The sequence below is a fragment of the Entelurus aequoreus genome, linkage group LG01 (genome assembly GCF_033978785.1).
Source record: "Entelurus aequoreus isolate RoL-2023_Sb linkage group LG01, RoL_Eaeq_v1.1, whole genome shotgun sequence".
NCBI lineage: Eukaryota > Metazoa > Chordata > Actinopteri > Syngnathiformes > Syngnathidae > Entelurus > Entelurus aequoreus.
This window is the reverse complement of record NC_084731.1, coordinates 1,643,070-1,665,119: the sequence shown is the minus strand read 5'-3', so window position 1 is coordinate 1,665,119 and position 22,050 is coordinate 1,643,070. Positions and strand designations below refer to the sequence as shown.

General features: G+C 41.9%; 3 protein-coding genes across 4 annotated transcripts; 2 read left to right on the top strand and 1 right to left on the bottom strand.

Annotated features, from left to right (window-relative positions):
- The first annotated feature begins 1,374 nt into the window (after positions 1-1,374).
- On the top strand, positions 1,375-4,144 carry plaat1l (phospholipase A and acyltransferase 1-like). Its single transcript, XM_062050687.1, has 5 exons — positions 1,375-1,570; positions 1,624-1,762; positions 3,432-3,520; positions 3,596-3,760; positions 3,844-4,144. Exons 1-5 carry the CDS (start codon positions 1,562-1,564, stop codon positions 3,907-3,909), a joined length of 468 nt encoding a protein of 155 aa, XP_061906671.1. The 5' UTR covers positions 1,375-1,561; the 3' UTR covers positions 3,910-4,144.
- Positions 4,145-5,245: 1,101 nt separating this feature from the next.
- Positions 5,246-14,432, top strand: LOC133646513 (H(+)/Cl(-) exchange transporter 4). Its single transcript, XM_062041958.1, has 12 exons — positions 5,246-5,455; positions 7,034-7,188; positions 7,261-7,360; positions 10,824-11,011; positions 11,093-11,215; positions 11,272-11,478; positions 11,556-11,636; positions 11,696-12,241; positions 12,310-12,496; positions 12,572-12,970; positions 13,047-13,263; positions 13,335-14,432. The coding sequence occupies exons 1-12, from the start codon at positions 5,440-5,442 to the stop codon at positions 13,423-13,425; spliced, it is 2,310 nt and encodes a 769-aa protein (XP_061897942.1). The 5' UTR covers positions 5,246-5,439; the 3' UTR covers positions 13,426-14,432.
- On the bottom strand, positions 13,692-21,316 carry LOC133646520 (high affinity cGMP-specific 3',5'-cyclic phosphodiesterase 9A-like). 2 transcript variants are annotated; one of them, XM_062041968.1, is made up of 14 exons: positions 21,157-21,316; positions 20,159-20,308; positions 16,642-16,681; positions 16,463-16,565; positions 16,272-16,393; positions 16,152-16,211; positions 15,902-16,079; positions 15,711-15,833; positions 15,549-15,641; positions 15,413-15,480; positions 15,242-15,344; positions 15,048-15,152; positions 14,716-14,862; positions 13,692-14,642 (listed from the first exon to the last, which is right to left on the bottom strand). In XM_062041968.1, exons 1-14 carry the CDS (start codon positions 21,299-21,301, stop codon positions 14,550-14,552), a joined length of 1,530 nt encoding a protein of 509 aa, XP_061897952.1. In that variant the 5' UTR covers positions 21,302-21,316; the 3' UTR covers positions 13,692-14,549. The 2 variants fall into 2 exon arrangements, with proteins under 2 accessions (XP_061897952.1, XP_061897961.1); XM_062041977.1 differs by lacking the exon at positions 20,159-20,308 and having other exon boundaries at positions 21,157-21,310.
- Positions 21,317-22,050: the final 734 nt, after the last annotated feature.

The following is a 22,050-nucleotide window of genomic DNA, read 5'->3' as shown; positions in this document are numbered from 1 at the left end:
AAAACACATAGAACACATATTTGGTATAAAAAGAGCTGTGACTGAGCTATCAGATAGACTTAGAAGGGATTCAAGGAGCTGCTGTTGGGGGTTATTGTTCATTTGCCTGATGGCCGAGGGGAAAAAACTGTTCAGGTGGCGGGAGGTGTGGGTCTGGATGGAGCGTAGTCTCCTGCCTGAGGGGAGAGGGGAGAATAGTGTGTGTCCAGGGTGAGAAGAGTCAGCTGTGATCCGACCCACATGCCTCCTGGTCCTGGAGGAGAACAAGTCCTGGAGGGATGGGAGCTTGCAGCCAATCACCTTCTCAGCAGCACGTGCCATGCGCTGCAGTCTATTCTTATCCTGGACTGTGGCGCCGGGGAACCACACTGTGATGGAGGAGGTCAGGATGGACTCTATGATGGCTGAGTAAAACTGCACCAGCATCTCGGTCGGCACCTTAAGTTTCCTCAGCTGCCGCAGGAAGTACATCCTCTGCTGGGCCTTCTTGATGAGGGAGCTGATGGTCAGCTCCCACTTGAGGTCCTGGGTGATGGTGGTGCCCAAGAAACGGAAGGAGTCCACAATGGGGACGGGGGTGGGAGAGTCAATCAGGGTGAGGGGGGGTGGTGGGGCTGTGACTTTCCTGAAGTCCATGATCATCTCCACTGTTTTCTGGGCGTTCAGATCCAGGTTGTTGAGGCTGCACCAGGACGTCAGCCGGTGCACCTCTCTCCTGTAGGCGGACTCATCGCCATTCGAGATGAGCCCAATGAGGGTGGTGTCATCCGCAAACTTGAGCAGTTTTACGGTATAGTTTAGTTTTTGCAGTGTAGATGGACCAATATTGAGCCACAACAGGTCTCGCAACTACGGGATGCTTAACGTAACCCCAGCCTCTACTGTAGCGTCTATTATGTGTGCCTTATAATGCGGTGCGCCTTATATATGAACAAAGTTTTAAAATAGGCCATTCATTGAAGGTGCGCCTTATAATCCGGTGCGCCTTATAGCGCGGAAAATACGGTATGTTGAATCATCATTTCACCCTGGAAAAAGATTGGTTCAAATCAGTCCTGGAGGGCCATTGATTAATATATTGTCCATACAAATAATGCATACAACGTCTGCCCACAACGGTATTTTCTCAAAACAAGTGTCATTCTCATGGGAGACAGAAGAATACAAAAATATAAATAAACCTTCATACTAAACTGGACTTTGTGTTTGGTAAGCTTTTTTACTATAACACTACATTGAGGTAGTATGGGTGTGCATTTATTGGACAGACCCTCTTTGCTCTACCTTCATACTTGACTGAAGTGACTGCTTCCTCTTTTAGTCTCTCTGGACAGGAAACAGATGCTTCGCTTGCCGCCTGCAGACAACTCAGCCATAAATGTTCCATACAAAACACCCACGTTGCAGCATTAGCACCTGATGAGCTAAGACAACAAAGTGACCGCAAACATGCTGTACCGTGACGAGGGTGAAGTCCCTGATACTGACTTAACTTGACATTACCACTTCAACCTGGAACAGATCAGACCAGACTGAACGGTGCCACACAAAACCTGAAATCATGGGGCAGGTAAGCATTTTTGCCTTTTTCAGCTGACAACACACCGTAACCTGGTCCCACAGTCTTTGCAGAGACATTCACCTCCCAAGCTATTCCCTGGAGACATTGTGGAGTATCCCCGGAACAAATACTTCTCCCACTTTGCCATCTACTATGGCGAGCTGCATGGCGTTCAGTATGTGGCTCACCTGACATCCCGAGGTTTATTTGTCTGTTTTGTTTTGGACATATTGGTCAAAGCTTACACAGTCGTGCTCATAAGTTGACATACCCTGGGAGAATGTATATTTCTTGGCCATTCTTCAGAGAATATGAATGATAACACAAAAACCTTTCTTCCACTCATGCTTAATGGTTGTGTGAAGCTATTTATTGGCAAACAACTGTGTTTACTCTTTTCAAATCAAAATGACACAAGAAAGTACCCAAATGACCCTGATCAAAAGTTGACATAACCCAGTGACTTTGATCTGTTAACATGCACAAAAGTTGACACAAACAGGTTTGAATGGCTAATCAAAGTTCCAATCCTCACCTGTGGCATGTTTGTTTGTAATTAATGTGTGTGTATAAAAGGTCAGCGAGTTTCTGGGCTTCTGACAGACCATTGCATCTTTCATCCAGTGCTGCACACATGTTTCTGCATTCTGAGTCACGGGGAAGGCAAAAGAATTGTCAAAGGATCTGCGAGAAAAGGTCATTGAACTGCATAAAACAGGAAAGGGGTATAAAAACATATCCAATGAATTGAGAATGCCAATCAGCAGTGTTCAAACGCTGATTAAGAAGTGGAAAATGAGGGATTCAGGTAGACCAGCAAAGATTGCAGCCACAACTGCCAGGAAAATTGTTCGAGGTGCAAAGAAAAATCCACAAATAACTTCAGCTGAAATACAGGACTCTGAAAAATGGTGGTGTGGCTGTTTCAACATGCACAATAAGGAGGCACTTGAAGAAAAATGGGCTGCGTGGTCGAGTCGCCAGAAGAAAGCCATTTCTGCGCAAATGTCACCAAGTATCCCGCTTACATTACGCCAAACAGCACAGAGACAAGCCTCAAAACTTCTGGAACAAAGTCATTTGGAGTGACGGCTTTCTTCTGGCGACTCGACCATGCAGCCCATTTTTCTTCAAGTGCCTCCTTATTGTGCACGTTGAAACAGCCACACCACCATTTTTCAGAGAGTCCTGTATTTCAGCTGAAGTTATTTGTGGATTTTTCTTTGCATCTCGACCAATTTTCCTGGCTGTTGTGGTTGAAATCTTTGCTGGTCTACCTGAATTCCCTCATTTTCCACTTCTTAATCAGCGTTTGAACACTGCTGATTGGCATTCTCAATTCCTTGGATATCTTTTTATACCCCTTTCCTGTTTTATGCAGTTCAATTACCTTTTCTCGTAAATCCTTTGACAATTCTTTTGCCTTCCCCGTGACTCAGAATCCAGAACCATGTGTGCAGCACTGGATGAAAGATGCAATGGTCTGTCAGAAGCCCAGAAACTCAGACCTTTTATACACACACATTTATTACAAACATGTCACAGGTGAGGATTGGAACCTTGATTAGCCATTCAAACCTGTTTGTGTCAACTTTTGTGCATGTTATCAGATCAAAGTCACTGGGGTATGTCAACTTTTGATCAGGGTCATTTGGGTACTTTCTTTTGTCATTTTGATTTAAAAAGAGTAAACACAGTTGTTTGTCAATAAATAGCTTCACACAACCATTAAGCATGAGTGGAAGAAAGGTTTTTGTGTTATCATTCATATTCTCTGAAGAATGGCCAAGAAATCATCAATTCTCCCAGGGTATGTCAACTTATGAGCACGACTGTACGTGTCGGTCTGACCGTTTAAAATCTTCACCAGATTCTGACTCCAAGCTCCCGCTCTTTGGAAGGGCCCTCAGGTCAGAGATCAAATTGGAACCGATAGATCTGCTGGGAAATAATTACAAGGTGATTCAACAGGTTATTTCTGTGTGCGAGGTACCTTTTGTAGAAAGGCAATGAGAAAATAATTGCGCTGTGTAGGTCAACAACATGCTGGATGATTGTGTCCCAGCCAGAGATTTCCACAATGTGGTGAAACAGGCCATCGACAACATGATTGGACAGGAAGTGACTTTTGACATCCTGTTCCACAATAGCGAGCACCAAGCAACGTTCTTCCGATACGGAGTGAAGAAGTCCGAGCAGGTTAGACGTTGCTGTACTTCCAGCGACTCTTCATGGCTGCTCAACTTCATCTGAAATGAAAATGTTATTTGTGTGCGTTGCAGATTGAGAGAATCTATGAGCACATAATGCCTGCGTGGAAGAAGCTCTTTGAGAAGAAGAAGCTGTGAAAGAGCATCCATTGCAGTTTTTACTCTTTTCACCTCCTGACGCATCTTTAGAAAAATAAATTAAAAATAGACAAACTAGAAAAAATGTATTTTTGTTTTATTGTCTTAAGTTTTATGTCAACGCAATAATGTATAGAATTTGTTTTCTGGTACTTTTTTCCCTACATGTCCTGAAGGAGTTGACAAAAGTGGAGCTAAGGAAAATAAGGACAAGATATATTACATACCCAATTCTTCCCAAAATTCAAGAAATACAATTTTAAAAGTATTAATGGAATATACGCTTCAAATGATTTTTTGAAACTTAAATTTAACATGGAGGTTGATGGCTGTTACAGTATATGTGTGGAGCTGCAGAGGATGTCAATCATCTCTTTGTGGAATGTCAGAGTCTACATGTGTGTGCGTGATGCTGTACATGTGTGTGTGTGTGTGTGTGATACTGTACATGTGTGTGTGTGTGATACTGTATATGCGTGTGTGTGATACTGTACATGTGTGTGTGTGTGTGTGAGATACTGTACATGTGTGTGTGTGTGTGTGTGATACTGTACATGTGTGTGTGTGTGATACTGTACATGTGTGTGTGTGTGTGTGTGTGTGTGTGTGTGATACTGTACATGTGTGTGTGTGTGATACTGTACATGTGTGTGTGTGTGTGAGATACTGTACATGTGTGTGTGTGTGATACTGTACATGTGTGTGTGTGTGAGATACTGTACATGTGTGTGTGTGATACTGTACATGTGTGTGTGTGATACTGTACGTGTGTGTGAGAGTGTACATGTGTGTGTGTGATACTGTACATGTGTGTGTGTGATACTGTATGTGTGTGTGAGAGTACATGTGTTTTGGGAAGAGATCAGAGATTAGCTAAGAAACAAATGTGGTATTTTTATAAAAGACTGTAACATAGAAATGTTTGTCAACATTATTATGCTCCAGGCAAAAAATGTTCTACATAAATGTCGATTTATGAGAAAGCAAGGCCTACATTTTCTAATTGGCTTAATTGGTTACAATTAGCAATCAAATTTTGGAGAATGATTAAGAGTACAAAAGCCCTGGGATTGATATCTTTGTTAAAAACATTTAAAGTGATTTAGGTAACCCTTTTTGTCTTTTTTTTCTTCTTCTTCCATATTTTTTAGTATTATACTCTATCTGTATTTGCCTTTGTCTTTTTTCCTTGATGTTGAAAGTGCCTTCACTTTGGTGTGACTTATAAATGTATGTTTGTTGTTAAAAAACAAAAAACAAAAAACAAAACAAAAAACAACAACTTTTTTTGTACCATTTTTTACTGCATTGTGACGCAACCTTCAATAGACGATCTTTGGGACGCAGATCTCGCGAGACTACCGTAGCTGACGGCTGCTTGACGCTCAGGAGTCTCGATGGCTGACGCTGCTGCTAACTGTCTTTTCTTATCCAACCGTTCACCTGAAATGGATGCGGTTGTTCACGTTCGTTAAAATATTCGTATATTTATAATATTATCATTGCCGTAACGGTTGGACGAAGTCCAAAATGGAGGCGGGGGAAGGTAAAATATATTGCCGTGCATGCTAACAGGCTAGCTCAGCATTGTTAGCAGTCAACTGCAATTCATTCTCGCAACCTTTTGTTTTCTTTACAATTCTCAATTAAAATAACTCGTATTGTTCACACAAATTGGACTAGAATAGAATGCGGTTGGCATCGATAAGCCATTGTTGATATTGTTACATTGACAGTGTTTTTCAACCACTGTGCCGCGGCACACTAGTGATGATCTAATTTCACCTATTTGTGTTAAAAATATTTTTTGCAAAGCATTAATTATAGTCTGCAAATGACGTGTTGTTGTTGAGTGTCGGTGCTGTCTGGAGCTCGGCAGTTTTTGATTGATTGATTGAAACTTGTATTAGTAGATTGCACAGTACAGTACATATTCCGTACAATTGACCACTTGTTTAAGTCGGGGTCCACGTAAATCAATTCATGTTAACCGTGTAATACTCTTCCATATCAGTAGGTGGCAGCAGGTAGCTAATTGCTTTGTAGATGTCGGAAACATTATTATTATTATTATTATTGTAAATAATGTAAATAGTTCAATGTGATTATCTTGTGTGATGACTGTATTATGATGATAGTATATATCTGTATCATGAATCAATTTAAGTGGACCCCGACTTAAACAAGTTGAAAAACTTATTCGGATGTTACGATTTAGTGGTCAATTGTACGGAATATGTACTTCACTGTGCAACCTACTAATAAAAGTCTCAATCAATCAATGAAAGGCAGTGTGCAGGTCAAAAGATATCTAATGCTTAAACCAAAAATAAACAAAAGGTGAGTGCCCCTAAGAAAAGGCATAGAAACTTAGGGAAGGCTATGCAGAACGAAACTAATACTGAACTGGTTACAAAGTAAACCAAAACAGAATGCTGGACGACAGCAAAGACTTACTGTGGAGCAAAGACGACGTCCACAATGTACATCCGAACATGACATGACAATCAACAATGTCCCCACAAAGATGGATAAAAACAACTGAAATATTCTGGATTGCTAAAACAAAGTAGATGCGGGAAATATCGCTCAGAGGAAGACATGAAAACTGCTACAGGAAAATACCAAAAAAAGAGAAAAAGCCACCAAAATAGGAGCGCAAGACAAGAAGTAAAACACTACACACAGGAAAACAGCAAAACAGTCCAAATAAGTCAGGGTGTGATGTGACAGGTGGTGACAGTACACCTACTTTGAGACAAGAGCTATAGTGATGCATGCTTGGTTATGCTTTCATATCCAACAATCGTGACAACGACTTTTTTACTGTCAACTGAGTTTTGTTCTTTAATGATTTCTGCTGGTGGTGTGCCTCCGCATTTTTTCAATGTAGAAAATGTGCCTTAGCTCAAAAAAGGTTGAAAAACACTGGTCTATAACATCCATCCATTTTCTACCGCTTGTCCCTTTTATGGTCGTGACTTGGAAATAAAAAGGACTAATTACCCTTACTTGGTTGTGGATGACGTTTACTTTAGGTCACTTTCACTGGACAAAAGATGCATAAAAAACTGTGAAGTGTGCAGGTAGATCCACAAATAACATTGTGGGATTCCACATGTAGGTGTGAGCAGTGCCACGCCCACAGATGAGATGAATGGAGCTGGCAACTTGATGGACTTCCTGGAGGAACCTTTTCCCGACGTGGCGACATACGAAGACTTTCATACCATCGACTGGCTGAGAGAGAAGTCACGAGACACCGACCGCCATCGCAAGGTTGTTGGAAGATATTTTCACTGTTGGTGGTTTTCTTTCTGACTAAACCACACGCATCTTTTTTTCTCTCAGATCACCAGCAAGAGTAAAGAGTCAATATGGGAGCTGATCAAGAGCCTGCTGGATGCCTGGTCAGGATGGGTTGTGATGCTGCTTATTGGACTCCTCTCAGGTTGGTCACGACTAGGGATCTATACCAAAAACTATTGGTGCGCAAACAAATTAATTAACCTTAAATTCGCAAGTCTTATTAATCTATTATACAAATAACAGAAGAAATGAACAAATTAAAAAGATGCTTTGACAAAAACAGACTCTCTTTGAATCTCAGTAAAACTAAAATAATGCTATTTGGTAACAGTAGAAGAGAACTCCAACACAAATACAAATAGACGGAATAGAAATTGAAAGTGAAGTGAAGTGAATTACATTTATATAGCACTTTTTCTCAAGTGACTCAAAGTGCTTTACATAGTGAAACCCAATATCTAAGTTACATTTAAACCAGTGTGGGTGGCACTGGGAGCAGGTGGGTAAGGTATCTTGCCCAAGGACACAACGGCAGTGACTAGGATGGCGGAAGCGGGGATCAAACCTGCAACTCTCAAGTTGCTGGCCCGGCTGCTCTACCAACCGAGCTATACCGCACTTAACAGAACTTTGGTTTGTGAATGAAACCAAAGTTCTACGTATAATGATTGATGATGAATTAAACTGGAAATCTCATGTAAAAAATATACAACATAAAGTAGCAAGAAACACGTCAATAATGAATAAAGCAAAACATGTTCTAGACCAGGGGCTGTACTTATCAAGCTTCTTAGAATTACTCCTAAGAAGTCTGCTAAGAGTTGACTTAAGAGTAAATAAATTCTTGGCTGAAAGCTGCACTTAAAAGTTAGTTATCAAGCGTCTTACTCACACTTTCAGCGAAGTGTAGGACTGAATCTTAAGTGTCACACTCAGAGCTGAATTACGACATTACTATGTGCCGTAAACGCAATTTTAGGTGACGTCATTTCTGTGTCCATAGAAATGACCAATCACGGAAGGGAATCCGTTGTCTAAGAATAAAGAAATATCTTGGAAATATTTAAGTGGACAATGGGAGTGTATATTTTGACAATAAACTACAAAATAATATAAAACAAACTAGTCCCCGCCGGCACTCACGCTACCGCTCCCTCTCTTCTATCGCCCACACACTCACTGACGTCACTCACCTCACGGCCACACACATACGCTACTGTCATAACATTTTCTTTCCAATTCATTAATTAGGCAACTAATTTGAAACTGGTGTGGGTGGCTCTATATATACTAGCCCACTGCAGACACATGCAGAAATCAACAAGGAATCGAAAAGTATTAAATCTGTGACAAAAATAATATCCGCTCTGTCTAAACGATACCGTTTGATCAGCTGCTCGTCATCAAAAAACAAAAAACATTGTTCCGTTCCCTGAACGTTCGCGCACGTCTCTCTCGCCTCAGTGCCATCCCCTGCTGGCAACTCCTACCCACTTAAGACACCTCTGAAGGTCTCTTAAATATCGTGGAGAGTAGGAGTGATTCTTAGACTTAAGAACGTTGATAAAAAGCTTTTATTCTTAAGTTTGAGAGTAGGACTAAATTTCGCAAATTCTCAGGACTTAAGTGTAAAATGGCACTCTAAGAAGCTTGATAAGTACGGCCCCTGATCTCTCTCTCTGTGTCCACTACCTGCTGTACATATCCTACCAAGTCAGTCCTACACTGTTCCAATGTCCATTTCTCTGATGATGCAATTGTTGATGACTGAAGTGTTGATACCAACCAATCCTAACCCCCCCCTCCATATCCCACACCCCGGATTGTAAATAATGTAAATAATTCAATGTATATACTCTGATGATTATCTTGTGTGATGACTGTATTATGAAAATAGTATATATCTGTATCATGAATCAATTTAAGTGGACCCCGACTTAAACAAGTTGAAAAACTTATTGGGGTGTTACCATTTAGTGGTCAATTGTAGGGAATATGTACTTCACTGTGCAATCTACTAATAAAAGTTTCAATCAATCAATCAATCATATTAAAAAATACTTGAGGCTGTAATTGCTGCCAAAGTTGCATCAACAAATTATTGAGCAAAGGTTCCCAAATACTTATGTACATGTCATTTTTTTGTTTATTATTTTTAATAAATTAGCAAAATTGTCTAAATTTCTGTTTTTTTCTGTCATGATGGGGTGCTGAGTGTACATTCATGAGAAATAAAATGACGTTTTTTGATTTTAGAAAATGGCTGCGATGAAACAAAGTGAACATTTTAAAGAGGTCTGAATACTTTCCGTACCCCTTGTATGTATATGCATGGGGTGCTGCTAGTTTGTTTGACATGATTTGACTGTGGACTGGACTTTCACAATATTATGTCAGACCCACTCGACATCCATTGATTTCGGTCTCCCCTAGAGGGGCGGGGGTTACCCACATATGCGGTCCTCTCCAAGGTTTCTCATAGTCATTCACATCGACGTCCCACTGGGGTGAGTTTTTCCTTGCCCGTATGTGTGCTCTGTACCGAGGATGTCGTTGTGGCTTGTGCAACCCTTTGAGACACTTGTGATTTAGGGCTATGTAAATAAACATTGATTGATTGATGATCTTGCACTGCACACCTGCTTGACTTGTTGAAGGCTTAAAAGGCTGGTGTTGAGAAAAGACTTTGCTGCTGTTAGATGTTACTAATGTTGCTGGTGATTAAAAATGTAAGTTTTAACATATTTGATTCCACTAAATTACGTATGATAGTAGTACAGTAGTTTATTTCAAACATACTTACCAAGTTACATCATAATTGTTTACAGTTCAACATGAATAATGTAATACAATTGTTTAGCATTTAGCTTGTGGACTACCCGGACTAATGTGATGTCTCATTCAGGCTGCTACTCCATCCAGTGCAGCCAAGTCCTCTTATTAGCCGCTTATTAGAAGTGATTTGTTTTCATGGTTGCTCGTTTCTCTTGTGACATCTGACAACTATGTATCTGTCATGTAACAATAGGAACTAGGAAATAATTGATGTTGCACAAGGATGTGGTTAGTGGCAGACTAGAGAAGTTGCAACCTTGCCAGGTAGTACAGGTATTACATATTTTTATTGGTTTGTTTCTCTGAATCGGTCTTCTACTTCTTCTCCTTCACACTAATATTTTTAGTTCCCGTGGTTGAAGGGCAGGATGTCGATCTTTGAGCGGAACTGTCAAATCAAAAACATACATTTGTTTGTGTAAACAAAGAAATTATAGTTTGTAACAATATTTTAAACTAATTATTCCTCAAACGGTATGTTACAAATATTACTTCAACCTACGGTGAAAATGCTTGTCACTCAAGGTATGCTCGCAACTTAAAGCATAATGAAATGCAGAGAGACTACTTGTATCTCAAATGACTTGTAAGTCAAGGTACTCATTTGTTGAGGTACCACTGTAGTATGATAACATTATTATTTTAATATTGATATTGGTAAGGAGGGAGAAATAATGGTATTTGTATTCTAGTCAGGAGGGACTACTTTAAAACTGTCTTACAACATTCTTTCAGATCTTTAAAGCTCTTATCCCTTACACTCGGTCCAGGTACGCTGGCTGGAGTCATTGACCTGGCAGTAGACTGGATGACAGACCTGAAAGAAGGTGTGTGTCTGTCCGCCTTCTGGTATAGCCATGAACAGTGCTGCTGGACATCCAATGAGACAACCTTTGACGACCGCGACAAGTGTCCACAGTGGCAGAAGTGGGCAGAGTTGATGACAGGCCATTCTGAGGTTGAAGCACCTAATTTCCCCTAAAATAATAACTAAACATCATTTTGACACGTCGTTTGCCTGGTGTAATGTCTCTTTTAGGGTGCAGGACCATATGTCTTAAACTACTTCCTGTACATCCTGTGGGCTCTTTTCTTCTCCTTTCTGGCCGTGTCACTAGTGAGAGTGTTTGCGCCGTACGCTTGCGGCTCCGGAATCCCAGAGGTGAGGTAGTGACATGAATGAACACTGAAGGTTGAACTGACCTAACCGCTTTCCAGATCAAGACCATCCTCAGTGGCTTTATCATCCGTGGTTATTTGGGAAAATGGACACTGCTCATCAAGACTGTCACGCTGGTGCTGGCTGTGTCATCGGGCCTCAGCTTGGGGAAGGAAGGTCCTCTGGTCCATGTTGCATGCTGCTGTGGGAACCTCTTCTGCAGCCTCTTCTCCAAGTACAGCAAGAACGAGGGAAAGCGACGAGAGGTACTTACTCGTGCGTAGTTCTTCATGTGATGGAGTGGGACATGCTAGCTCACTTTCATTCTTGCTTCTTTCTGCAGGTGTTATCGGCTGCAGCAGCGGCTGGTGTGTCGGTGGCTTTTGGGGCACCCATTGGAGGGGTTCTGTTTAGTCTGGAGGAGGTGGGTCCATCGTTAAGTGTATCATGTGTATAAGGCTGCCCAAATCCTGTTTTCTGCAGGTCAGCTACTACTTTCCTCTGAAGACGTTATGGCGATCGTTCTTCGCCGCACTGGTCGCTGCTTTCACACTGCGCTCCATCAACCCATTTGGCAACAGCCGTCTGGTTCTGTTCTACGTGGAATACCACACGCCGTGGTACATGGCTGAGCTGGTGCCCTTCATCCTTCTGGGCGTCTTTGGTGGCCTTTGGGGGACCCTCTTCATTCGCGCCAATATCGCCTGGTGTCGGCGGAGAAAGACAACTGAGCTGGGAAAATACCCAGTTCTGGAAGTCATCGCAGTGACGGCAATCACCGCCGTGCTGGCATATCCTAACCCGTACACACGGCGCAGTACTAGTGAGCTCATTTCTGAACTCTTTAACGACTGTGGAGCGCTGGAGTCGTCGCAGCTCTGCGACTACATCAACAACCCCAATATGAGCCGACCCGTTGACGACATCCCGGACCGTCCAGCTGGCCCCGGTGTTTACAATGCTCTATGGCAGCTGGCGCTCGCTCTCATCTTCAAGATCGTCATCACCATCTTCACCTTTGGCATGAAGGTTAGTGCAAATTAATTTCCGTATTGTATGAGAAAACACCGGCGTGATCACAAATGTGATGTCGTCAGATCCCATCAGGGCTCTTCATTCCCAGCATGGCGGTGGGTGCCATCGCAGGTCGGATTGTAGGGATTGCCGTGGAGCAAATGGCGTACCACCATCATGACTGGATCATTTTCAAAAACTGGTGCAGACCCGGCGCCGATTGCGTCACACCTGGACTCTACGCCATGGTGGGTGCCGCTGCCTGTCTGGGTAAGCAAAATTCTTATCCTCAGAAAAAAGGAGTTTTCGAGGAAATGAATAGATACTTCTGTTGCCATCCTTTAGGTGGTGTGACCAGGATGACTGTCTCTTTAGTGGTCATTATGTTTGAGCTCACCGGCGGTCTGGAGTACATTGTTCCATTGATGGCAGCCGCTGTCACCAGCAAGTGGGTGGCTGATGCCTTTGGGAAAGAAGGCATTTATGAGTCGCACATACAGCTCAACGGGTACCCATACCTGGATGTCAGGGATGAGTTCACCCACCGCACCTTGGCTGCTGACGTGATGCGGCCTCGAAGGAATGACCCACCGCTGGCCGTCCTTACGCAGGATGCCACCACCGTGGAGGATGTTGAGGCGCTGATCAAAGACACGGATTATAACGGCTTCCCAGTAGTTGTGTCCCGGGAGTCTGAGCGGCTCATCGGCTTTGTGCAGCGCAGAGACCTCACCCTCGCCATCAGTGAGTCAGTTTGCTTCTTCTTTAGGCTGGCATGATGTTGGACATCTGTTATATCACGCTTTGTGTGTCTCCACAGAAAACGCCCGTCAGAAGCAAGATGGCGTGGTTAGCAGCTCAATGGTCTACTTCACAGAGGACGCGCCGCAGTTGCCGGCCAGCACCCCGCACCCGCTGAAACTGCGTCGCATACTGAACCTGAGTCCGTTTACCGTCACAGACCACACACCCATGGAAACTGTGGTGGACATATTCCGCAAGCTGGGCCTCCGCCAGTGTCTGGTCACACGCAGCGGGTAAGAAAGAGGATGCGGCATAAAAAAGTCGATGCTTTGTTTGGTTACTTATTTCATTGTCGTTTTGCCAGGCGTCTGCTCGGCATTATCACCAAGAAGGATGTTCTCCGTCACATGGCGCAAATGATGAACCAGGATCCTGAGTCCATCATGTTCAATTAGCTTTGCGACATGCTGCACCCTGTAAAATTGTGATAATGCCCTCTCACCTCTCGACAGGCAAGTCTTAACTTTGGCGCTGTCATGTCACTTTTTGTCCACCTGTGTCGCTAAACAGTCCACGTCGAGACTTTGCCCAAAATACCGTTTTATTTTCGGAATAGCAGGCTTTCACCGTGCTTGTATGTAAGTGAATGTGTGAATGTTTGCGGTTGAATTTGAGAGTAAGTGTGTTTTTGTATGCAACGAAGGAATTTCTGACAAAAAAATAATGTGATGAATGAAGTTTTAATACTGTAATACAGGGGTGTCCATTGTTTTCTACCAGGGCCACTTACCAAAACAATTTAGGAATGCAGAGGCCACTGTACATAGATTCTAAAAACAATCCAGTATAGGTCAATCAATACAGTATATCTGAACAAAAACATCAACATCTTAGCTTTGTGTTAAATGTGACGGAGCAAATAGTGAAATATCTAATAGAATATCACTAATATTGAATTGATATTTTTCAGAAAATGCCTAGGACATATTTATTAAAAAACAGTCTGTGGGCTGAAGATTTCCCCTGGGCTGCACTTTGGACACCCTTGCTGTCAATCTAATCACTGTGTTACTGCAATGTAATCCAATACACTGATAAGGGCGACGACACTGAGAAAATGCACGCTTCCCACTTTCCTAACTTACCTACTGTACGTCCATAAGTAAACGGTCAGTGTTTGTGTGCCATGAACTGCCATGTCCTAGGTTTGTTTATATCGTGGTAAAAAATAACGTGGGTCAATTGCTCATTTCTGTCACACTGGACTGAAAAAGTGAGAAGAAAAACTAAATGTTGAGCTGAATTTCTTCAAATGCCAACAGAATGTATTGAAATGTGTATTCATGTGATTTAATTTATTTTTCTTTAGTTAGAGATGCATTAATATTTTTAACTATCAGATATTTGCACTTTGGTCCAGACATGTAAATGCAGCGATGGAAAATAAAAATCATCTAAAGTAGTGGTGTAAAATATGTTTAACACTTGTGGCTCTGCATACGACATGTTTATTTCAACATTACCTACTATCACACGATTGATAGGACAGAACTTTTATCATCTGACGATGTCGTCCTCATCAGGGTTTGGTGGTCACCTCCTGCTGCTGGACGGCTTTCTCCAGGTCTGAGTAGTATTCCAGAGCTCTCTGCACTGGTTCCAGAATATGTTGCTGCGGGGCGAGACATAGGAAAAGGCTTTGCACGGACTCAGGTTGTAGAAGATTCATGTTGCAGATATTTTACCTCTAGACAGGGAAAGAGCTTGGTGAGTTCGCTGAAGAGTGGTAGCAGGACAAAGCGGATGAAGCTGGTCTGGGAGGTCGGCTTGGATACTTTGTCCCGGTCCATGAACGGAGTGACTGGAAGCCCTTTGAGTTTTTCTGTGTCGCTCTGCGGCCCAGACATGACAACACGGTCTTGTCACACCACTGTCTCGCACATAGGCAGATGTCACTACCAGTAATTGCAACATTTAGTGTGAACTTTCACAGATCAAATGGTGAGGTAAAAAAGATAACCCTGCTTAACCATGCTTTCCTTTACTTTGATTTTCACTCCCTGTGCGTGCCTCAAACCTGGTTGAAGAACTCCTGCAGCAGACAGTCCAGCCAGGGCTCGGCCACATTCATCGGTCTTGCCTCGTTGGAGATGTCGCTCACCTTCACCATGATTTTCATCAACTGCACATACAAGCCAAGGAGCACTGTTGAGTCAGGTGATTCTTTCTGCTAACTTTTACAATGAAAGCACCCAGTGGTTAGGTTCTTACCACTTCCTTGTGATCCTTGTTTCTGAAATCAAATTTTGGCTGGATGGATTTAAACTTATTAAGGATTTCATTGTGCCTCGCCATGTCGGTGGCCAGAATGCACCTGGGAAGACAACGTGACGTGAAATAGGGACTGAACAGCCAGATGGAAAACACAATTGGAGTGGTTACTTGATCATTCCTGAACGGATGTGTTTGTACTGCTCGGTGGTGAGATGTTTGAGGACGTTGCACTCCGGCTGCAAAGATTTGACAAGATGAATGCACTGTCAAAGCGGATAGTTTGTCGACCAGAGGCTGCGGGCACCTTGGACAGAATGCCGAAGGCAACGGCACAGTGGTGGTTCTCCAGTGGGGAGATGTCATTGTAGCGAAGAGCCAAGTCCGTCTGAGCGTTGATCTGCGTGACATTCAGACACAACAATCATCTCTCCGATGGAAGGAAGACTGCTGAGGGGGGTAAAGCAACCTGGTAGACGTTGTTGTAGCCGGGGTGGTCGAGGTCATGGCACAGGGCAGAGGTCAGCATGATCAGAAGGTCAATCCTAGCCAGTTTGTTCCTGAGGTCTGTCAGCCAAATGAGCCCGTACATCTGCAGAACAACAAAGCTGCTTTCAAACGCTGCTCTGCCGGATGTAGCTGGACCCCTGCTGGTCGCACCATCTGAGTGACGCAGAAGCAGTGCTGGAAGTTGTGGAAGGGGATATTGTTGTAGTGGCAGTAGACCTCAAACAGGAAGTTCTGGAGGACGTCCAGCTCGATGTGGAACACCGTCAGGAAATCCAGGTCGGTGAACATCACCTGGAGTAGCACCAGCATCTCCGCCGCCTCCCACTGCCTGTCAACAGAATCACAAAGTCGTGCAGGGGAGCTTGTTAAAAAGTGCGTGTGCATTTATGTTTACACTCACCAGTTGTCAAAAATGGGAGTTTTAAGATGCTCCCTCACTTCTTCTGTCACCTGCAGAGAGCTACAGACACATCTTGCATCACAAGACATCCTTGACCCAAATCAGAACCTGCCCACTCACCTCATGTTGAGAAACTTCCTGCGAACCTGCTGGCGTTCCTCAACCATGCTCAGCTGAGGCCCTCTGGTTTTAGGCGGGCCCTCATCCCTGAACAGACCCATCCAGCTCAGGTGCTTGACACTCTTTAACGGGGAATAAACATGTCAGCTGCGGCACGTGAGCTGTCCCCGAGACTCGGCAGGGCTACAAACCTCCAGCTTGCGCTTGAAGGACTCCACCTGACCCTTCAGCTCACAAATGATTTCTGGCGTCTTCCCTGACTCTTCGAGGACTTTGGTCTCCAGGTGACACAGCCTGATCGCACATACACGATAGGAAGTGAGACCTTGTCCCTCGCCCCTTTGTCAATTATTGCCTGAGCAACACTCACCTGTGCTCCATGTTGTCCACCTCAACAGGCATGGCAACGCCTGCATTTGGACACAAACAATCTTAAAGCGATGCACGAGAAGTAAGACATGACCGCCAAGAGAGAGTTAGTAAGGCAGCAACTAAAGATACCGTCATTCACAATGTGTTGTCAAGCTTGTTTTGGCCTTTGTTTGTGACGGTTCTGTTAGAATCTCCTCTCTGAATGGCATGAAGTTCTGCAATGTGATATATTGCTGACGACCACAATGCATTGCACAAATGTATCATGCATTACTATTGCATTGAAATCCCCTCAAGCCGGTCCTATTTATGTCAACAACCAATCTATGTCGACTAACTCATCAATTCCTGCTCGGATATGTTAATTACCTTTATTACTAAAATATACGCACTTAACAGTCCCTTCAGGAAAACAAATTCAACTAATCTCCGGACGCATCTTTGTCGTATGCCCACAGCTGTCTCTTTGAGCCACGTGAACTGTCCAATCAAAACTAATACTTGTTTGTTGTGTAGACAAAACAGGAACAACAACATGTAACAACAAAATTATTTTGAAAAAACAGCACAATTGTAGTAATCCCAGCTTATTTGGTTCCCATCTACAGTGCCTTCTGGGTAATGTAGTATATGAACATTAAGCAACATCCGTACTTCCTAGTTTACATGCATTTATATATCTAGCCTTTATTTATTCATGGCAAAACATACAAGAACAGATTTTAATTTGCAATGCTGACCGAGCGAAGAAGCAGCATTTACATGTTAGAGATGTTGAAGTGTGATGGTCATTTCTCATCTCTGATTTACCAATAAAAATGTGCGCTATAGATTGCTCTCAACAGTACACAAATGCTCTTAACGTGCGGAACATAAATGAATGTATTAAGATGGACAAACTTTTCAAGCGTAAAACCTACATGGAAAATGTCTGCAACTGGACGATAGAGTAGACAGCGGACAATAAGGAAGCCTTTTGGTGGTGTTTCTTTCTGCAATTCTGATTATTACGGTTAGTTATAATTAATTAATTGTTGGCCTAGTGCAGGGGTCACCAACGTGGTGCCCGCGGGCACCAGGTAGCCCGTAAGGACCAGATGAGTAGCCCGCCGGCCTGTTCTAAAAATAGCTGAAATAGCAGCACTTACCAGTGAGCTGCATCTATTTTTTTTTAATTGTATTTATTTACTAGCAAGCTGGTCTCGCTTTGCCCGACATTTTTAATTCTAAGAGAGACAAAACTCAAATAGAATTTGAAAATCCATTAAAATATTTTAAAGACTTGGTCTTCACTTGTTTAAATAAATTCATTCATTTTTTTAACTTTGCTTCTTATAACTTTCAGAAAGAAAATTTTAGAGAAAAACTACAACCTTAAAAATGATTTTAGGATTTTTAAACACATATACCTTTTTACTTTTTAAATTCCTTCCTCTTCTTTCCTGACAATTTAAATCAATGTTCAAGTAAAAAAAAAAATTTTATTGTAAAGAATAATAAATAAATTTTAATTTAATTCTTCATTTTAGCTTCTATTTTTCCGACGAATATTCGTGAAATATTTCTTCAAACTTATTATGATTAAAATTCAAAAAAATTATTCTGGCAAATCCAGAAAATCTGTAGAATCAAATTTAAATCTTATTTCAAAGTCTTTTGATATTTTTAAAAAATTTTGTTCTGGAAAATCTAGAAAAAATAGTCATTTGTCTTTGTTAGAAATATAGCTTGGTCCAATTTGCTATATACTCTAACAAAGTGTAGATTGGATTTTAACCTATTTAAAACATGTCATCAAAATTCTAAAATTATTCTTAATCAGGAAAAATTACTAATGATGTTCCATAAATTATTTTTTTAAGTTTCTATCTTCTTTTTTTCTGTTGAATTTTGAATATTAAAGAGTCGAAATTGAAGATAAACTATGTTTCAAAATTTAATTGTAATTTTTTTCGTGTTTTCTCCTCTTTTAAACCGTTCAATTAAGTGTAAACATCATTAATTATTAATAATAACATAGAGTTAAAGGTAAATTGAGCAAATTGGCTATTTCTGGCAATTTATTTAAGTGTGTATCAAACTGGTAGCCCTTCGCATTAATCACTACCCAAGAAGTAGCTCTTGGTTTCAAAAAGGTTGGTGACCCCTGGCCTAGTGGTTAGAGTGTCCACCCTGAGATGGGTAGGTTGTGAGTTCAAACCCCGGCCGAGTCATACCAAAGACTATAAAAATGGGAGCCATTACCTCCCTGCTTGGCACTCAGCATCAAGGGTTGGAATTGGGGGTTAAATCACCAACAATTATTCCAGCTGCTGCTCACTGCTCCCCTCACCTCCCAGGGGGTGATCAAGGGTGATGGGTCAAATGCAGAGAATAATTTCACCACATTTAGTGTGTGTGTAACAATCATTGGTACTTTAACTTAACTTAAAAATAGTACAGTAGTTTGACAATGAGTATGTGCTTTTACTGCCATCTAGTGTTGACTTTTAAGTGTTGCGTAAAACAATTCTGTGTTTTTCCAATTTTTGAAATCTTGTACTTTTTGAGGTTAAGGTTACAAGGAATGCTTAAAACATTGATAACAAAATCACAACTTGATTCAATGTTATTTAAAAAAATTACTGCAACTTTTCAGAACCAGGAACAGATTTATTGGCCAAGCATTTTCAACACGCAAGGAATTTGACTTGGTAGACTAGACTGTGCTCTCTTTGTTCAATGCAAGAAACAAAGAAAAACTACGAGAGCACACTGCCACGGCGGCCATCAGTGACACCATTTTTGATGCAACTTTCTGAAAAAGCTGTGACATTTTAGACTGCAAAAATCCCCAAAAAGTCTGCCTGTAAGCGCTGTACATAGCTTTTTTTTTTGTGCAAAAAGTCTTCGAAAACACTTAGGTCAAAAACCAAACCCCAAAAATCAAAATTGCGCTCTAGCGCCCCCTAGGAAGAGAACCTACTCTAACTCCCACTAGGAAGGTCGTAGAGACATGAAACAAAAACCAGTATGTAGGTCTCATTTAGACCTACAATTCATAATTTCACATCTTCGGGCAAAAACCAACAGGAAGTTGGCAATTTCCCATTTTAGACAAAAATTTACTAAAAACACTCCTTTTTACGTCCTTGACCTCTAATTTGACCCCCTTAAAATACTTCAAAACTCACCAAACTTCTCACACACATTGGGACAGTTGGAATTTAAGATCTAAAAAAAAAAAACCGAACCCCAAAACTCAAAATTGTGCTCTACATAATTTTTGAAAAAAACAGAGAAAAAACTGCTCCTCAGAGGAAAACTCAGACAAAACTGCTTGTAACTTCCGGTAGGAACGTAGCAAATACATACAACACACGTGTGTTGTATGTATTTGCTATGTTAAGACAAATGATGTGCCATAGAGCTTCCAGGCCCTTTTTCCAGAGCTCTTTAAAATGATGGGATGGTGTCGAGCAAAGTTTGACTTAAAAAAAACAAAACCGGATTATTTTGCAGACGAGAGCGCTCACTTTGGAGGTCAGACGCCACCACCTCCAGCCGGTAGTACGAGTCCTGGCTGTTGGGCTCCAGCATGGGCGAGATATTCACCACGCTGCCATTGGCTTTGTACATCTTCAGGATGTGATGAGGAGCCGCGTCTGCCGCCACTCGGAACAGGTCTGTCACGTGTGACAGTCAGGTATGAACAGCTTCATAAGTCATGTTTGTCCTTTTTGAGCAAAGCAACTGCTGGTATAAATGAACACTTCCGTCAACATTTGGATTGGACGGATCGGTTCAAATCTGATACCAAGTGTAGTATCAGTATCAGGTCGATACTGATGTGGTGAGATTTTTCTTCGTATGTAAGCATTTCTCTGAGATTGTGTTGTTCATATTGTTTTATTAGGGTAATAAGCTATTTGACACAGGGGGGATTTGGAGGCAAAAGGCCAAACTCTTTGAAAGGAAGCCAAATTTAGTTTGTCCTTTTTTTTTTTATTAGTTATTTTGCATTTTTGACTTTATATTTGCCTGAACAATTGTGCGTAATAAAAGTGAATACAGATTTGTTTTGAATATGTTCATATTGTTACGTTGTCTAATATTTCAGTATTTACGTATTGCAGTACTTACTTGATTTTAGATCAACATCAAAATGTGCAGAATTGCCCACCACTTCTAAACATGCTCAGTCCTAAATCAGTGCTGTGTATTTAAAAAAAAAATTATAGTGTTTTTTTCTTTGATCAAATCTGCCAATTGAATAAATGTGCCAGTTGACACATGGATTATGAATCTGTGTCAACATGACAACCACTGGCTGAGCTTTTTTCTGAGGACCTGTCAGGACCACATGGAGGTCAAGTCCTTGCACACAAGCATCACTGAATGAGTTACTAACGTAATCACGCTTGTGGTCTACACTTTTCACTTCACTGCAACCCTTTATTCCTGTTTGAATGCAGTTTTAAGACATTTTAATAGATAGAAAATGGATTATTATAATAAAAATCATCCCCCTCACCTTTGACGTCGTCAGCCGTGCAGTCTGCGCCTAACTCGGCCTGCTCCGCCTTCCCATGAACCATGAAATGAATGATTTTTGTAGTCATTTCAGGGTGAGCTGGGACACCACAAGCTCCAGAAATGAAAATGAGGCCTCTTGACATTGAAGCGCACAAGCCGTACGCGTTGAGGCGCACCTGCAGCTGACACAAACCCCGCCCACGGATTGTCTCCTGATATACCGTAGGAGGGAGATTCCTTTGAGGACAACAATGTCCAAAATAGTAATAGGGATGTGAAAGAAGCCATCTAATAACTTCCTAAACAGTTGTGTGCCATTAGCCATATCACCTACATTCAGAGGTGGGTAGTAACGCGCTACATTTACTCAGTTACATCTACTTGAGAAACTTTTGGGATAAATTGTACTTCTAAGAGTAATTTTAATGCAACATACTTTTACTTGAGTATATTTATAGAGAAGAAACGCTACTTTTACTCCGCTCCATTTATCTGCATTCAGCTCGCTATTGATTTTTATCGATTTGTTAATGCACGCTTTGTTTGTTTTGGTTTGACAGACAGACCTTCAAAGTAGGATCTATCGCATGCCTGCGTTTCACCAATCAAATGCAGTCACTGGTGACGTTTGACTCCGTTTCACCAATCAGATGCAGTCACTGGTGACGTTTGACTCCGTTTCACCAATCAAATGCAGTCACTGGTGACGTTTGACTCCGTTTCACCAATCAAATGCAGTCACTGGTGACGTTTGACTCCGTTTCACCAATCAGATGCAGTCACTGGTGACGTTTGACTCCGTTTCACCAATCAGATGCAGTCACTGGTGACGTTTGACTCCGTTTCACCAATCAAATGCAGTCACTGGTGACGTTTGACTCCGTTTCACCAA

Excerpts from the sequence above, each read along its gene's own strand:
- plaat1l (XM_062050687.1), top strand. Across the intron at positions 3,521-3,595 it reads TGCTGGGAAATAATTACAAG|GTCAACAACATGCTGGATGA; the intron begins GTGATTCAACAG and ends TGCGCTGTGTAG. Across the intron at positions 3,761-3,843 it reads GAGTGAAGAAGTCCGAGCAG|ATTGAGAGAATCTATGAGCA; the intron begins GTTAGACGTTGC and ends TGTGCGTTGCAG.
- LOC133646513 (XM_062041958.1), top strand. Across the intron at positions 7,189-7,260 it reads ACACCGACCGCCATCGCAAG|ATCACCAGCAAGAGTAAAGA; the intron begins GTTGTTGGAAGA and ends TTTTTCTCTCAG. Across the intron at positions 7,361-10,823 it reads GCTTATTGGACTCCTCTCAG|GTACGCTGGCTGGAGTCATT; the intron begins GTTGGTCACGAC and ends CACTCGGTCCAG.
- LOC133646520 (XM_062041968.1), bottom strand. The coding sequence starts at position 21,301 with ATGTCAAGAGGCCTCATTTTCATTTCTGGAGCTTGTGGTGTCCCAGCT. Across the intron at positions 16,394-16,462 it reads CCTTCAAGCGCAAGCTGGAG|AGTGTCAAGCACCTGAGCTG; the intron begins GTTTGTAGCCCT and ends TCCCCGTTAAAG. Across the intron at positions 16,212-16,271 it reads AGGAAGTTTCTCAACATGAG|CTCTCTGCAGGTGACAGAAG; the intron begins GTGAGTGGGCAG and ends ATGTGTCTGTAG.